This window comes from Odontesthes bonariensis, chromosome 19 (assembly GCF_027942865.1).
Source record: "Odontesthes bonariensis isolate fOdoBon6 chromosome 19, fOdoBon6.hap1, whole genome shotgun sequence".
Classification (NCBI taxonomy): Eukaryota; Metazoa; Chordata; class Actinopteri; order Atheriniformes; family Atherinopsidae; genus Odontesthes; species Odontesthes bonariensis.
Window position 1 is genome coordinate 20,339,658 of NC_134524.1, and position 17,750 is coordinate 20,357,407.

At 42.7% G+C, this 17,750-nt stretch overlaps 1 protein-coding gene across 1 annotated transcript in view; it reads left to right on the forward strand.

The window, feature by feature from the left end:
• The window catches only part of arhgef40 (Rho guanine nucleotide exchange factor (GEF) 40), a 53,147-nt gene extending 36,140 nt beyond the window's left edge, over positions 1-17,007 (forward strand). Inside the window, exons 21-27 of the mRNA XM_075450855.1 lie at positions 1,089-1,295; positions 3,665-3,844; positions 3,926-4,106; positions 6,190-6,300; positions 10,498-10,607; positions 13,156-13,199; positions 13,429-17,007. Of these exons, the coding sequence (XP_075306970.1) occupies positions 1,089-1,295; positions 3,665-3,844; positions 3,926-4,106; positions 6,190-6,300; positions 10,498-10,607; positions 13,156-13,182 (816 nt within the window). The 3' untranslated portion in view covers positions 13,183-13,199; positions 13,429-17,007. The remainder of the gene's footprint in view (positions 1-1,088; positions 1,296-3,664; positions 3,845-3,925; positions 4,107-6,189; positions 6,301-10,497; positions 10,608-13,155; positions 13,200-13,428) is intronic.
• The last annotated feature ends 743 nt before the right edge of the window (positions 17,008-17,750 follow it).

The following is a 17,750-nucleotide window of genomic DNA, read 5'->3' on the forward strand; positions in this document are numbered from 1 at the left end:
TTTATTTGTTTGCAGAAAATCTGTTAAAACACAATGTGAGAGCATCAGTAAGAGCGTTTTTGGAGCACATCACAAGCACAACCCAATTAAAGTCGCTTTATTTGTTAGTGGCAGCAATTAAAAATGAGCCGTATACAGTCAAGTTAATTACATGTTCAATATACAACTAGAAAAGCCAATTAAAGGCAGATTATAAAGAAAGTAATTTGAGCTCCCAAGCTACAATTAACTAAAACTAATACATCGACACCATGATGAGATTACTACGAGGTCTTTATGTGGAGAGATCACAGCGCTTAAGATCTCTGAAGCTGCACTGAAGTTGTGTTTCAGGGAGGGGAAATTCTAAGAGATAACCACCAGGGGGCAGCGTGCACTCACACCACGGGCCCAAACGCACTGTGGATTAGGGAAACAAGAAGGTTTATGGTTATGTTGATGGCAATGAAGCCGCTGTGAAGGTTTAATGGTGATGGCGATCATTTCGGGGGATGGTGGAGATGATAGTTATGACAGTGAATGCGGAAAACGGCACAGGTAACTGCGTTTGAGCGGAATCTGGGATCGGTGGCTGCAAAAAAACCCAAAACAGCTGGAACATGAATTTAAAATGATTTGAATAAAACTAATTCAACTTAAGTAAATCACAAAATATGAAAATAGATGACTCAATATAAGCCTGGAAATTATGGAACTGTTTTCAGCAAATTGTGTCCTCAAGCAGTCGTTAAAACCACAATCATCGTTTTTTTAGTTTTATCAAAGCGCAAGGAAACAGAAGTTAGTCTCCAGGAACTAGGCTCTTCTAGGATGTCCTTTCCCCCCTCAGTTTCAACTGCAGGAACTAGATGAGGGGATAAATAGAGTTATATAAATAGAGTTTATAGTTAAGCCCCAAAAATGGCCTTGCCTGGGAGGTAGTACTTTTTAGATTACCCTGAACCTTACCCACACAGAGTCTGGAAATAACATCGGCATGACTGCCAGCACCCAAAGCTTTAAATATAATGCGGAAACACCGACAGAGATGCTCCAAACCTAACACCTTTTTTTACATTTCCTACATCTCTGTTATCCCCCCCCTCAAGTCCAAACTCCCCCAAGCCTCCCCCCTGTCCCCTCTGTCCTTCCCTCACTGTCTTCAGGCTCCCACTCAGAGGCTGGAGCAGTACTGCGAGGCTCTGGAAGAGCTGGGGGGTATAAATCCGGCCTCAGACTCCGCCCTCTCCATCCTCAGACACGCCCAGAGGCACGGCGAGGACCTCAGGGCCAGTGACCTCATCGTCGGATGTCCGGTGAGAGCGCCTGTCCCAGTTTATGAGTCTGCAACTGTCAAGTCCCACTTTCTTTTCTTAGAGGGAAAGAAACTAAATCATCTTGATGAGGTCAGGCCAGTGAAAGTGATGGAACTGTTAACCACGTTTTCTCCCATTTAATACTCATTATTAAGGGTAATGAAGACAAGTACATTGGTATTTAATACTGGACACAGAGAGGTGCACATTCTGTTGAGGTTATCTACGTTTAAAATGTAATTTGATACTCATTTAAAGCAGCTAAATAGCATTTTCTCCATAACTTTTTACTACGAGAGGGTCGTATGAGATTTGCTTACCACAAGAAACCAATTTTTTAAGTAAACGACAAAAAGGAAGATAACCTTTTCTTAGTTTTTTTACTTCTGAGAGATTGCAAATGGAGGAAAGTACGGCTAAAGAAAATCCAATCGAGAGGACGGATCGGGTTTTCTTAGGGATAAACACTTTGGTACCTCTCTTAAAAGTGTGACTCTGACAAAGCAGTATCACTCAGATGCAGTCATGATAAATGTTGAACTCCCCCCCACACACACACACACACACACACGCGCACACACACACAAAACCTTCGGGCGAGAGGAAAGATTACAACTGCAGAGCACTTCCATCGAGCCACTTCAAAATCGCGGTGCAACAGCTCTCCAAGTAAAAAGGATTCTAAGTGCAGTTGTACATGTGTTTAAGTGGGTGTGGATGTGGGTGTTTGTAATATAAGTGAAGCATCACTTATATCATGACCCACACATCCCCCGAGTTTCAAAAATAAAGTTGTATGTCACTGGTTGCTAGCGAAAAGCCGGTCCCCTTTTTCATAGGCTTTTCATCAGTGAGACTAGTAGCCGGGTGCGTCGCTCACGTTGGCCTGTTTGCTGTTTATTTGTGCCTCTGCGAGTCTAGTATTGAGTCCTAAAGGAGCACTATGTCATTTTTGACTTTCACAAACGTCTATCTGCCTTTGTGAGGAGTTGCAGCGGCATCACAAAGTCTCAACCCTGTAATTGACATGAACAATAAAGTCACATTTTTACAAAAGACATGACTCAGATGGCCAATTAGAGTGAAGATCCAACAGAAAAAAAAGCCTCCGTGTGAAGTGGGAGTATGCCACAGAGGAAGGCACTGGAATAATAACGTTGCTTTGTCCCTCTCTTTATTGAATTGTTGACAAGGCCTTTCGGTCTTTATGGATAAAATGTTTTGCAATGCCAAAGTGAAGATTTCAGAAGGTGAAGGAGGGTGAGGGATGCTCTAATTTTGCTCAAAAACATAAAAACTGCAACCTCAAATTTGTTCTACAGAGCAGCAAAAAGCGCCTCTGTAATCGTTCGGCAGCTGAAAGACCCCACAAAAATTTAACTTACTAGTACTACCCCTTACTTGTAAAAGCAGCTTGTATTCTAAACTTTCAGGTGCAGTAATGCGCCTTTATTTTTATATAGTTACTTTTTTTTCAGAATAATTCAACCTACCGTAAATTCCAGACTATAAAGCGCATCTGAATATAAGCTGCACCCTCCAATTTTAAAAAGAAAATCCATTTTGTACTTGCATAGGCCGCACCGGATGATAAACTTGTCCACATTGTAATATGAGATATTTACATGTGAGGATTTATTAAAATTTTAATCAAATGTCAAACATAAACAAATACATACTGCAAAAGCTTTTTTTCCGAACAGTGCCTGTAACACGGCTGGTAAAAAAAAAAAGAAGACAGTAGCCTACCAGGAAAAGTCATTGATCGCCTTCAATTTAAAAGCTGCATCATATGGATTTCTTCGTTTGTTTTCCATGTTTAGGATGAGGACAAATTACCAATTTACAATAATTTAGTAGTGTGAGTGTGTTTGATTTATTGTACAATTTCATTGGACCACTGAAGTATTTGTTCATTTTCTTGGTCTAATGTTACGAGGCGAAATGTTTTTGGCGGCATGAAAAAAACGAAAAGAACATATTAGCCGGACCGTAAAAAAAAAAAACATATTAAAATGATACTAAATATTATATTAAAATATTATATTATAAAATATAAAAATAAGAATAAAAAATATATAAAAATAAAATATAAAAATAAAAATAAAATATTATAAAATTATATTATATATTAAATATTAAATACATAAAAAACATATTAGCCGGACCGTATTATAAACCGTGGTGCTCAAAGCCTGGGAAAAAAGTAGTGGCTTATAGTCCGGAATTTACGGTACTTCAAATTCCAGTCAAAGCCTAAATGGCCTCTTAAGAAAGAAAATGCAATGGAATCTTTTCCCAACGGAGCCCCCAGGCCTGGACCGGGGGCAAAGGCACGACGATGCTGAGGTGTATGCGTGTGATTTCAGATCCCTGTGGGCGAGCGCGGTGAACTGGTGCGGCAGGGCGAGCTCACGGTGTGCGGGGGGCCGCGGAGAAAGCGAGCGGGCATCAGGAGCGTTTTCCTCTACCAGCACGTGGTCATCTTTACCAAGCAGAAAAGCACGGGCCCGGGACGCACCTCCTACAACTACAAACACAGCATCAAGGTAAACGGCTGGCAGGAGTTTTCCAAACAACGCTGAAAAGGTGATTTGATTCTTGACGCGTCCACCGCCTTCTCCTTGCAGACGGGTGAGATGGGTCTGACTCAGAGTGTGGGTGACGACGGGGTGAAGTTTGAAGTCTGGGTCCGACAGGCTCCGAGAACCAGAGATTGCATCACACTGCAAGCGCATGACAGGGAAGGCAAGGTGGCCTGGACTCAGGACATCGCCCACCTGCTGTGGACACATGCCATCAACAACACAGGTACATTATTACTTCTAAGCCATCCACACAGCCATCTGAGGCATCCACTCAAAAGTCAACTCATCAATGTCATAAAGTCTTTTGATACAGTGATGCATGTGGCCTGATTTTACACACACTTTGGAGCTCTTATAGTGAGAGAAATGAGAAAACCTTTTTCTGGAACCAGGGAAAGTTGCATCAAGTCTGAGGGCTGGCTCAGCATCACTCATCTCTGCCTGAGGCAGGATCTGCTTGCATTCAAGTTGCAGCGTGCATAACATAGGGGTCAAGGTAGATGGAGGGAATTAAAAAGATGAAATCCCTGGATGTACTGTTTTACTTTAAACTGTTCATTCTTAGCCTGAGCCCCAAGTTGTTGCAACTTTGTCATATGTTTTGGGACATAGCTATGTTGCTATTGCGCCGCTACATATTGGGAGCACATATTTCTGTCAAACTTACCACTTGATTGTAATTTCAGCCTACAAACCAACGGATAAATAAATTCATGAATGAGAGGGCCTTAGTTATAAGCTCGTGCTTATAGCTGTCTCTCTAGCTTGTCCTAAATGCTTATGCACTGAACATGGTTCTGTGACCTGGTTTTGTGCACATGTTATGGCATTTTGCTGCCACTTTGGGGCAATCTTGGTTCTGAGTTGCTCTTGGTTCTATTACCACTGTTGTTGGTCCTTAGGCTTTACACTATTCTAAAAAAATGTGTCAATGTCAACTGCTTTGTGATGGGGTTAAGCCTGATTTATGGTCATCCGGGAAAGGCCTCTCCGTCCACGGAGACCCTCGCGGAGACCGCAAGGGTTGTGATTCGTCGGCTAACAACAAAGAAAAAGTTTTGAAAGAGTTTACTGTGTGCCGGTCAACATTTGATCAAAATTATTTGCATTTTAAAATCAATAAGCTCCAACTCCAACAACAGTCTTTCTCTCTTGGTCGCCATCGTTCACTGTGAGGAGTGGAACGGAGCCGGAAGGTAAACAATCAATCAACGACTTTCACGATAGACGTCGCGAGATTGGGTCGTCTAGCGTAGCGACGCCTACTGATCGGGAGGTGAATTGCCTTGCGTATCCGACAGCCCGACGGAGAACTTCGAAAGGTTTAATAGCCTCTGCGTCACCATGGAGTCGGATTGACGGATAGCGACGGAGTAGCATTAACCTAATGGTTAAGATGATTACTGTCCAGTGTGGTTGTTTACAGGCTTTTTCACCTGTGCTTCTTTGCCCTTTTATTATTTTGGTGCCTCATCCTCTCTACTATAAGATGTATTGCTGACGGCACCTCCCAGCTTGAGATAACTTTGGAGGACCGCACGTCTTCACTCTATGGGGACCGAGACATATTGAAACCAGAAATGGGCCCTTAGAAGGAAGGGTGGTGTGATGAAGGATGTGCAAGTGGTTGCAATTGGCAACTTCGCCACAAGGTGTCACTAAATCCCGCACCAGAAATGCTCCCATTTTTTTCTTCCTGAATCCTGATTTCATTTGTGTACACAAATATATTCGAAAATAGGACTCAAAAACAGTCAGGGGTTATTGTAGTCAGAAATTTAAATGTGGAAGTTTTTGTTTAGGCTCAAAGGTAGAGGAGGGCTTCTTTGGGTTTAATATTTTTGTAGACTAAACAAATCAGATTTTTCTCTTTGTGTAGCTAAATGTGGGCTAAATATAGCCTTTCCTGTCAGGCGAGAACATATAAAAGTACCAGCAGCAGCTCAGTTTGCTGTTTGATTTTTGTCCCTGTGTTTATGCACAGCTTTCCAAACACAAGGAGCTGCTGGCTATCACATGTCTCCTTGTGTCTGAACAGTGCTTCCTGCAGTTGGCTTAGATTTCAGTATCACCCTGCACATGGTGCTTTGCAGCATCCTTAAAGAAGGGATTAATGCTGTTCAAATGGCAATGTCCCCACAGACAATGCATTCTAAAAATAACAAAGTTGCACCTTACCAGCTGAAAAATACTCTGTGATCATGCCAGGATTCCAACGGGCTTTGGGGGGAGAAATATGCAGTGCTCTACACAAATGCCTTGGAGCAACAGTTATATTTATTGAGTGATTTCTCTTCCTCCCTCAGAGTTGTGCCTTAAAGAGTCGCTCTGCATGGGAGTTTCCAGTAAGCTCCTGCTGGACGCGACAGGAACTCCAGGCTCAGAACTGGACTCCATCTACAGTCTCAGCGACAGAGGTAGGAACACAGCTGTAAGCGCACAGAAAGCACGTGTTGGTATGTAACTGTACTCACAGCTTTGTCCTACAGATAATAATAGATAATAATAATAATAAAAAAAAAAGGTAGATCAGTTACACTAAGAATTAAACATGCAATCACATTTTGGGAAAGTCTGGATGATAAACGCGCTATCTTTAGTGTGAATCGTGCGGCTTCCACAGCCGCCTTACAGAAGCTTAACTTCAGGCGGTGGCCTTGAGACGTCGCTGGTATTACGTGATCAGATTGGATTGTTTAGATTTGCTTTCTGAGCCAAAATTGATGTGGCCCTGAGATTACAGGCAGGAAACAAAACATGTCCTGGCTGTATCCCCTCATGTGATGAGGTAATAATGTGGTAAATGTTTTTTTTTTTTTGCAATGTAGCACCCTTGGGCCACTTAATGAATTGTTGATATTCGTTTCACACTGTGGAATGCTAAAAGGCCTCTGACATGCCTCCACAGAATGTACAGCGGAGCCGAAAAAAAAAAACCCTCAAGTGTGGATACATGTTTAACTTCTGCTATGATCAAATCCCACCGCAGCCTTCACTGCTGGATCTGCCTGGTTGCCTCTGACTGCTCTCAAGGCTGACACATGGGTGACACGCTTTGCCTTACTTTCTAAACCTTACCCACGAGCAAACTATCCACATTACAAAGCCACGCCGAACACTAAAGCTGCCGTTCAGCTGCGTCTGAACGCATTATTTTCAGCGTCTTTACTCGCAAACTTAATCGTATTTAGATACTATAAACACATTTTTTAAAATGTGATGCCAGCAATACACTCAAAAAAAAAAAAAATCTGGGATAGAGACATATTTACCAGTGTGTTACATCAGCTATCCTCTTAATTACTCCTTTCAATCGTTTGGGAAATGAGGTTGCTAACTGTTGCAGTTTTTTCAGAGGAGCCTGTCCACTCTCGCTGAATACGAGATTTCAGCTGCTCGACAGTGCATCTCTGTCTGACTTTCCTCTTCATCACGCTCCATGCATTCACTCTGTATCTATGTAGCCACGCCGTTGGAAGCCCTGCAGAATGAGGTCTGGCATTATCCTGTTGAAATAGCTACTGACCTCCCGGGAAAAGGTGTGGCCTTGATGGAAGCGTTTGTCTCTCCAGTATATGCACCTCTGCATTAATGCCACCTTCACACATCCACCAGTCATCCACGCCTTGGGATCCGACGCACACCGTTTCCATCACCTTTCTCACCTTGCGCCTTTTTTCTCTCATAAGAGCCCGGGTGGTCTCTCTCATCTTTGGAATCTTTGTATCCAGAGAACAGTGTTGGCATATAGCGTCCTCCTTGCTTAGTCCAGCTTAAAGTGACATTTCTGGAGTTTTCCAAGGTACTCCTGAGGCCATGTGGCTGCACTGCTCATGGTGGCATGATGGTTTCTAATGCGCAGGTCACAACCATCCAACAGAGATTTCCTCAGACTCTCTGTGTCTTGTCACTTTATTATGCTCTGCGGATGTTTGAGGATCAAAGGTCAAGTTGGTCTGCTGATCGTCGAATCTATAAACTTTTCTACTTCTTCTTTCTGAAAAGAGAATTTCCCAACTTTCTCTGGAAATGAGGTCTGTAAGTACTGTGCGGGGGTTGCGTTGTTTTAACCGCGACATGAGATTTATACATTACTTGTTTTACTTGTATTCATAAAGTACAAGTCCGGGTGATTATAAGACCAAATTTATTAACTTTGATCCAGTAAACATTGGGACAGCGTGAACCTGCCATAACATTTCATCCAAGTCCAGATAGGTTAGAAATAAACACAATAAAGTGTTGGATTAAAATGTTGATCAAGTATATATAACATATATAAGTATATATATATATATATGTATATATATATATATATATATATATATATATAAAGTCTTTGTCTGTAAAATAATCACCAATACTTACAAATTCAGTGAAGTTAAACTGTATTAAAAATATAAAACATTGGGTCCAATGGTTTGCAAATCAGATTAAAGGGATAGTTCGCCTCTTTTGACATGAAGCTGTATGACATCCCATACTAGCAATATAATTTATGAACATTGACTTACCCCCCGCTGCGTCCTGTGAGCCGAGTTCCAGCCTCATTTTGGCGTTGACAAAAGTAGTCCGGCTAGTTGGCTGGGGCTTAGAAAATAAAGCGTCTTGCTTCTCAAAACAATATGCGTTCAAAAGAGTAATACATTTGCATCACAAAATCGTTCATCCAGAAAAAGTCAGACCTCACATCGCTTGGCGCTATTTCTCTCTACCTTCATATCACTGCATGCTGTATAGAACGTGCAGACCGAAGTGCAGACCGAGCAGTCCCCTGCTTCTGAGCAGTAAACACGTAACAGGTGCAGCTGTCGGCAGGTGGCTGTACGCATTGATATGAAGGGAAAGAAAATAGCGCCAAGCGCTTGTGAGGTCTGACTTTTTCTGGATGAACCATTTTGTGATGCAAATGTATTACTCTTTTGAACGCATATTGTTTTGAGAAGCAAGACACTTTATTTTTTAAGCCCCAGCCAACTTGCCGGACTACCTTCGTCAACGCCAAAACTCGGCTGGAACTCGGCTCACAGGACGCAGCAGGGGGTAAGTCAATGTTCATAAATGATATTGCTAGTATGGGATGTTATACAGCTTCATGTCAAAAGAGGCGAACTATTCCTTTAAGTCTATATTCAGCTTCAAAAAGTACAAAAACATTGGATTACATTTGAATAGATTTTAATAAACAAGGATTTCATCTGGATTATGACATATGTTGCTCCAAAACCTGTTCATATCATTCCTGATGAATGCTGTCCTCACGGACGTGCTAGTCACCATGTGCCACTAATGCCTCGCTGTAGGGCTTTTAAACACCAAGCTGACAATGAGCTGTCCATAGACTCTATGAATGTCTGTCGCTCTTGTCTTCTTGATGCGCCTTATTTCCTGTTCTACGTCGTGAATGAATCCCGTTGTAAAATGCAGGTTTTCCCTGTCGTTTTTCTCTCGCCTTTCTGAGCTCGAACTGTGTTGGATCTATAAAAACTCAATTAGTAATGACCTCACGTTATGTTTAAGTGATACGATGTTGACGGAATTTTATTGCTGTTTGAGCTGCTTGGGAGCAGCAGGGGAAGCTTTAAACACAACACAAAGTGACTCGACGTCACCTCGTAAATGTTGCATGGCTTTTTACATTTTACACGACAATGTGGGCAGATGCTGAAAAGCCTCAGCACTCGTTTGGAGTCGTATTAGTTCACCAAAAGTGTAGTCATCGAATTCAGAGTGGGAATGTTGCTCTTTTGCAGAAAACTGCTTGAAATGAGGAATTTCCCGCTGCCTTCAAAAACGTTGCAACAAACACGTTTGATTTGATTTCCGGAGTGGCCACGGTGAGATCTGATGGCACATCTTTGTCGGTGTGGCACCTGTTCAGAAACTATATGGTTCCGCAGAGCGCCTGAAAGGCAGCCGCGAGCATTCGGAGCAGGAGATACCAGTCGTGTGTTATTACAAACGGAGTCACAACAGCTCCTTCTGTTTACACTGGGAGCGCCCGGAAATCGACTCTTAAATGTCCTGCCACAAATGCCATGTAAACACAAATATCAGATGCATTCGTCCGCAGAGTTGAGCCGTCGCAGATTTGAATAAAAACACCCCGTCTGAAGTACAAGTCCTCAGATTCCAGACCCCCCCCACCTCCCGCCGATTCAATCTCCAAAGGCCATTGTTGCCCTAGAGCCAAAGTGATTTACCGCTCATGCTTTGGTGCAATGCACATACTGCTCACCAGGTGTCTCATTGAGTGGATTTCATCTAATTTCTAACCCAAGGTTCTGTCCAGTGGGATTTCTACCTTGGGTTAGAAATTCACTGAATAGGATGAGGCAGGAGGGGGGGCTCCTCACTCCGATTACTCTCTCTTTGTCTCACCTCTACCTCCCTTTATTTCAGGAGAACCTTACTGGGTGGAGATAGTTTTTGCTTTAGAAAATGCATAAACAGACCTTAACGTAAATGTCAAACAATTCAAGCATGCAAATCAAGCACAAATGCTCCACTACCGGGAGCAGAAGCTGCATCTGTGGGTCCAGCCCCCTCCAGACATGCCATATATGTGATGCTGCCACCTCTTCCTCTCACACACTCCCGTCTTTCTTCCCCAGTCCACAGTAGCTGCTCAGACTCCTCCTCTGTCGGCAGCCAGAAGGAGGGGGGATCCCCGGCGTCTGGGAGGGACCCCAGGACAAGCTCTGGATCAACAAGCTACTCACAGGTGGGCTCAGAGTGTAAACACGAAGCATGCAGACTTAGTGAGCCCAAAGTGAAAGAAAGCACGTTTTTACTGGGAGAAATTACTCAACACTTCGGCATGGACATATATATAAATAGTTGCAAAGTAAGAAACCTGTTTTTCTTTTCCGCTCGAAGCAGAGTCTCCTTTTTTTTTTTCCTTAATGCCAAACAAGGTTAAAGGCAAGCCTTGAAACGTCTACAGCCCTCTTTTCACCCCCATTTGGGCCTGAGCGGTTTAGCCCTTACGCCTTGACTTATGTGTCACACAAACAAGCGTAAGAATGTGAAAAGCACAACCAAAGTCTAAAGACCACGCTAAAGACCCGCAAAAAAACGCTGACTGGAATTTTAACAATGTATTTGAGTCCCGGTCTTAACGTTTAAGAACTTTTTCACCCACTTTTCAGCCACCCGTAATGCGGTCGGAGCATCAGCGAGTCAAAAAAAACACACGATCGCTTTGCCCAGCTGCGAGTTGAAAGAGAGACATACAGTATAAGCCGACTCCTCAGACAGAATGTCTTCCAAGACTATCGATATCATATTGAGGTGGTGTTTGTGTGTCACTGAGGGGATCGTTGTGCTTAATAAGTTGAAGATCTCCAGTGGCAAAGTTCTACTTGATTGGACAAAGCCGCTGAATCTGAAATGAGAACATTTAATCACCCTTCATACAGCCCGAGAAGAGATGCCTTTCTTTCAAAAACTTTCACTTTTAACCCCCATTTAGCCCAATTTTAGCGTCAACGTCAATCACGGGCATCTTTTCTACCAAAAACTGCTCAGTGGATACAAAGATGCCGTCCACGGACTTCAATTTGACTTCTTTTTTACCTCTTTTACTTAAGCCCCTTTAAAAAAATAAGCTTAAAACTGAGCCGTTTTTGGTTGAAAAGACACCTGAATAGTCTAAATTTGGGTTAAATTCTGTACAAAAGTGACAGTGCTGTGGAGGTCTATTCTAAATTAAGGTGTGGATTCACCATTGGAATTCAGCTGCGATTTGGCAAGGCAGGACAGATACGTCCTGCCCCCGTGGGACTCAAACTTGGGATTTTTTTAAAGTTTATTAGGGCTTCTCATCATTCATTGAGCCAAATGGACCTGATGGTAAAGTGGACGCAGGAGTGGACACAGGAGCTATATATATATATATATATATATATATATATATATATAAAAATAATTTCACCAGCGGACAGTCTGTTCAAGGAATTGTTGAAGTTCGAAGTTCGAAATCAAGAGAGTCGAGTCGAGAGCCATCTTGTTATCAGCACATAGTCTGTGTAATTCCATCTCTGTAATAATTACGACGAATATAATCCACTCAGAGTTTGTCTATATAAGCTTGTCTTTACTCTGTAAACCTACGACCGAACCGAGTCTGAGAGATTGTGTGTTTTTGAAAGGTTGACGTTATAATTGCATTTTAAACCAATGAAAAGTGGGTGAACAAAGTTCTCATTTCGGCAGCGTTTCTGAGGCCCCGCCATTTTGTCACTGATTCTGATGAACAGTCAGTGGTTGAACTTGTAAGTCCTTAATCATGTCAAATGATTGACATTTCTTTGCGCTTCTGAATTCGGCCTTCCCCCTTTACAATGTCCCGCGTGCATCCCGCCGTCAGCATAAAGCTTGTGTAGTTCCATGTTATATTTCATATCCTATCGCACATTAAATGCAGTTCTTAGACCTTCAGAGTGAAGAAAAGAAACAAAACAAAACAAAAAGTCAGCAACGAAACCCAGACTGGTGCTTCCTGCGATTTCATCAGGATTTAATGACTTCGGCCGTGCATCTTATCTCTTTACAATTGTTTGTGTAATATGAAAAGTCAGTTATTATAAGAACTAAACCGCCGGGGCTATAAATAGTTTAGATTTAGCCGGAGATATTCGAGAGTAAAGGAGGTCTGTGACGAAATGCGACTTTGAAATCACGTCTGGTGCTCGCTGGATAGATTACGCCACAACATCTGAGGGACTTCTGAAAGGTCCGCAGACATGTAGACGAAAAATGAGCTTTCTTTGGTTTTAAAGTGTACATTACATACATTTGGCCCCGGTTTAAAGAGGAACGAAATTGCCTTCGCGGGGACTCAAGGATAATGTCAGCCATTTGTATGAAACCTGTCTGTGATACGTGGTGATATTATGACGAGATAAAAAAAAAAAAGGGGGCACTCCTCAACCGGTTAAAGTATTTCTATATGTTTGTGAAGCGACGACAAGACGCACTTTATCTACATCGCTGTAAGCAAACTGCAGCACCAGCCCACCAGTGCATGCATTCCCCCCCCCATGCGCACATTACCTCAATCTCCTTATCTAGCAAACAGAATATGACAGATTGGCAAACAGACTGCGCCGAGAACAGATTGACTGGCAGACGGGCACACGCAGTCCGAACAGATATGGCAAACATGCAGGCAGCGATACGGACATATTCGGAACGAGGATTTTGCCTGTCGCAACGCGAACACACTCTTAAGCGCAGAACATAACATGTGGCTGTTTCTCTCTCCTCAGAGTCACTCTCCCTCCACAGCAGTGTGACTGCCATCTCAATAAGAGTGAGTTTACTCAGTTTATTGCACGTTTTTCCAATCCCCCGTTGTTCTCTCTACATGTGCTGCTCATGTCGCTGCCTCCCTGGACTGCTCACTTTGTGTTGTTACACATTCCGCCAATTCCTTAGAATCATCACGTTAAGACCGTAAAAGTCAGTGTGTCTAACTTTTTTCATTCGTTTTTTTTTGTGTGGTTTTTCTTCCTATCTCTCTCTCTCTCTGTTGAAATCAGAAACTGCGCTGGGGGCTTTTTTTGAAGCTTGAAAACATCTCTAATCCAACTCTCGGCGGGCTGAGCTGGACTTCAAGAAGCAAGAAGACAAAGGACAGACCCTCCGACTCTATTTCGCACTTCTCCCGCAACCTTGCTTCTCCTGCCCCTCTCCCCCGTTGTACTCTTCATGTCCCCAAAAAACAAATAAAATGCCAGAGGATTAAGCGGAGCTGTACTGCACTGCTTTTTTTTTGGTCTTTTTTTGTCTTTTTTTAAAAACTCCTAGCTCCAATGTGACCCACCCCCCTCACCCCCTCTCACTCAAAGAAAAGCTGCATCCAAAAAGGATCAAAATTGCCCTCTTTAAACCATGACAAGCACCAGCAGGGCTCTCTGCACTCCGCCATTTTGGATCTGCCAGTCTCAGTTGCTGGCATAGTCATCGACACCAGAGGCACTTCAGCCACACAGTGCGACCATTGTCTGCCCTGCAGCTCCCCACTAGGCCAAACCACTTGGTCTGAACCACTGACTGCCTGGCTGGCTGACTCTACGCATCACATGCTTCCAGCATCTTATAATAAACAGGAAGTAATAAGCGGGGCGTAAATACGGCGTGGGATTGCAGATTAAGAATGTATTATGAACTTTATCATCCTCATAAAGCTGAACGGAGTACGGCTGGCTTTTTTTTCCGGGCCTGTGTAAAAATGCGTGGCATAGGCAAGGTGAGATTGCATCTATGGAAATTAGGCAACAGTGGTGTGAGCATTCATACACACAAACGCACGCATACACAATGTCCCTCAGCACATGCAGTCACTCTTATTGTTATAAGACAGTGGAGCACTGTTCACATTCACCAACTCATACTCTCACTGTGTCCAGTTTAGAGCCTGGTACAGAGAGCCAAGGTTACATCTGAGCACGTATAGTAGGAGCCGCATTGATGAAGAGGAGGAGAGATCCCAGACGAAAGCCATCTGTTCTGATAAAGTGTTTGCGCAAGCTAACGGTATTGTTTTTAAATCAACCGTGGCAAAAATGAAAAGGCCAAAAAAAAAAAATGCTATTTAGTCTTTTTTTTTTAAAGTGTAACTTATATCAGCAACATCTCGGTGCCTTATAAATGTTCTTTCGTGTACTGATGTGTTTCAAGACGGAATTTCATGTAACACCTTCGAATATGAGGTGACATAATCTATATGCTAACGTTATAAAAAATGGGTGCAAGTGCAATTTCGATGTGTGCGATAACAGGTATTATTAATTAGCCGAAGCTTAATGTCGCTCCATAAAATGGAGGAAGGTGGATCAATTTAGTTGCTTCGTTGGCAGTTTGCTGATTTTATGCTTGCAGCCAGACCAAATGAACTGCACGTGGTTATTTCTAAACAAGTGAATTATTCAAATCAGACTTTTTTTTTTCAGCTACAAGTTTAAAGAGAGAGGTTTTCACCGAGTGTCACAAAATCTTTGTTTTCGGCCGCATGTATGGATTAGATCTTGACAGTTCTCTGCCCGTAATGTTTCCCATGGCCTTCCTAAGTTTGAAAGGAAAACTGTATGTCTTTATGGTAAATATTAAACCAGAGGAAGCAGTCATCTCAGCTTTGCAAGGAATTCAGGAAACAGCGAGACGGCCAGTGTGGCTCTGTCCAAAGATAACCACATTCCAGCACTGCTTGAGGCTTCTACTCAGCGAGGATAAGAAAATTAAATGGTACAAAAAACGCAGAAAACACACAAAGATGAGTAAAAGTTATCTTTTAAGCTCTGAAAACAACAGATGTGTTTAATGGGCTCAGTTTTTGCCAGAAGGGGAAAAAGCCATGAAGGAGGTTGGAGGCATGATGGTGGAATAAGTCACAGGGCCTTCGAAATTGATTCATCTGAAGTGTGGTAACATATTTGTGTTTTTAATGCCTAGAACTAACAAAACTAATGTCAGGAAGCATGGTACCGTGCCTAAAATAATGTTTTTGTTTTTTTTATTGTTAAAGGAGTTGACGTGTTCTAGCTGAAAGTCTCGTATCGATTCCGCTCCTCTGCAATCCTCTACTTCCCTCCGTTTTTTTGGTTATGTTTCGGCATGAAAACAACTTAAAACTTTTTTTTTATCCCAATAACTGAGCTGTAAAAAAAACAACTCTAAATTATCCCTGCAGTGATGCAAATCTTTGACAATTTCAGCTCTTTATCCCGTTTGTGTCCTTTGCTACAAGAAGTATCAACAGGTCGACCGTCCTTGTGCAATTACAACAAGATTGCTCGATGACTACGTTCAACGGGTCACAAAAATCTCCCTTTTCCATTGTCTAAAAGCACACAGGACAAAAGAAAACAGCTTGAAAAGATACTGAAAAAAGAACAAACCACACATCTATTGTGTGTAAAGGCTTTAGTGCTTTTCTAATTAGCAAATCTTGTTTGGTCAATCCATATAAACACAGTACGATTATCTTGGCTAAAGTCGTCATTTTCTGCCGTTTGCTCAGTCATTGATGGAATTACTTTTCTAAACTTGAGCAGCGGGTTTTATTTGTTGCAGTCTTTGATAGTAAAACATTTTGAAAAACACAGTTGTTCGCCAGACTGAGGTGGTTGATTTAGTTTCGCTGGAAAGACTGGAAACAAAGGTAGCTAGCTAGCTAGCTAGCTTTGCGCCGTCTTAAGGGTACGGCCAGTGTGCCATTTTTAAACGATTTTAGTGGACTAAAGGTGTGAATTCATCGTCTAACCAGCTTCCTCCAACTTCCAGTCTTTTTGGTCAGCTACATCATTGCTTTTTGCTCCTGATTTTTTTTTTTTTTTGACATACAATGTCAAACTTTTCCTTCTAAAGTGCCAGTGAAAGAAAGGAACTTCCACTTCCTCCCTTACCCCATGTTTAGCTCTTAAAATCGCTGGGAAACATCTACAAAAAGATGCGCAAGATATATAACATCGATTTCATTTTGTAATGACAGCCCCCAAAAATATGTTCTGGTCATTCACAATGATGTAGTTCAAACGTCATGGCAGCAGGTATAAAAGCCAGTAAATCCAAAAAAAAAGCATGCACTCACCAGCTTAGATGGCATGCGTATCAAACAATGCCATGCTTGAGGTACAAAACAAAAGCGGCAGGTAGCAAAAGCTGGCAGCAGCTGGAGGTCAAGCTCACGCCTGAAGGCAGCAGCTGCGGCAGTTTTCTCGCCGTTATCAGATTTAGCACGTTTCATATCTGCATCCAAATTCAGAAGTTGCAAATGGCTATCGAGCCATTTCTTGAATCAATATGTAATTTGTTGGGTTGGAGACGTCTGTACACTCCGGAGCCTTTGGCTGTTTGGTACATTGCGTTATATTGGAAGCAACGTAATGAACGCCATATTTCATTCTTAACGCAGTATAGATTGTCATATGCTGAATCTTTATCTTTTGTATGCCATTGTGAGGCCGTATTATTGTATAGAAACTCTTGCTCTTTTTTTGTATGACACACTCTGCCTGATGTTTACATTTTTTGGAAGCCATGTGGAATGTTGGAGATGCATGTTATGCTTACTCGATTATTGTACTTTTGTATTTTTCTGTGTTGAATAAAACTGGATTCCAAAGCTCATAGAGGGGATTAAAGGAGGGGGGGGATGGGGGTGGCCGGATGTGCTTGAACCTTTTAGCCGGTCTAACATGAAAACTGTGACCTTGTAACCCCAAACTTGCCATAATGAGTGTGTGGTCTCTTCTCTGGAAGCCAGCTGTGCTGCTGCTGCCTCGCAAAACTTGAAATGATTAGATAACTACAGTGCAGCGCCATATCAAATAGTTCCAGGGATCAAATTCTCTTAAAGAGGGAGGGCAGTTTTGGAGCACGAGTCCATCTGTGCATGTGTGGGACACAGCGAGGAATGAGAGATAAAGGGTGGGTAAAGAAAGGCGGGTGGGAGGGAGGGGGGGGTGCAACAGGAAGGGGCAGAACAGAGGGAAAGAGAGAGGGAGTGACAGAAGAGAAGGACAGGAGACAGTAGGTGGGAATGATGGGAAATGAGCGAGGGCGAAGGGGCAGACAGACAGAGAGGCACAGTCAAGGGGAGAGCAGGAGCATGGGGGGGGGGGGGGGGGCTTATAGAAAGAGGGAGACACAAAGTAGAGTTAGAACTTTTTTTTTTTCTTCTAATGTTTAGAACCAAGAGAGCTGCAGAATGGATGAAGGAGAGAGTGCAAGCGGGGTAAAAGGGGGGGATGTTGACAAAGCAGCGAGACTGTGGCGAACAAAGAGAACGTGAAGAGAATGAGTCGGGGGAAACATCAAAGGGATTTTTCAGGCCCGGTTACCGGGACAACAGACATTTGCA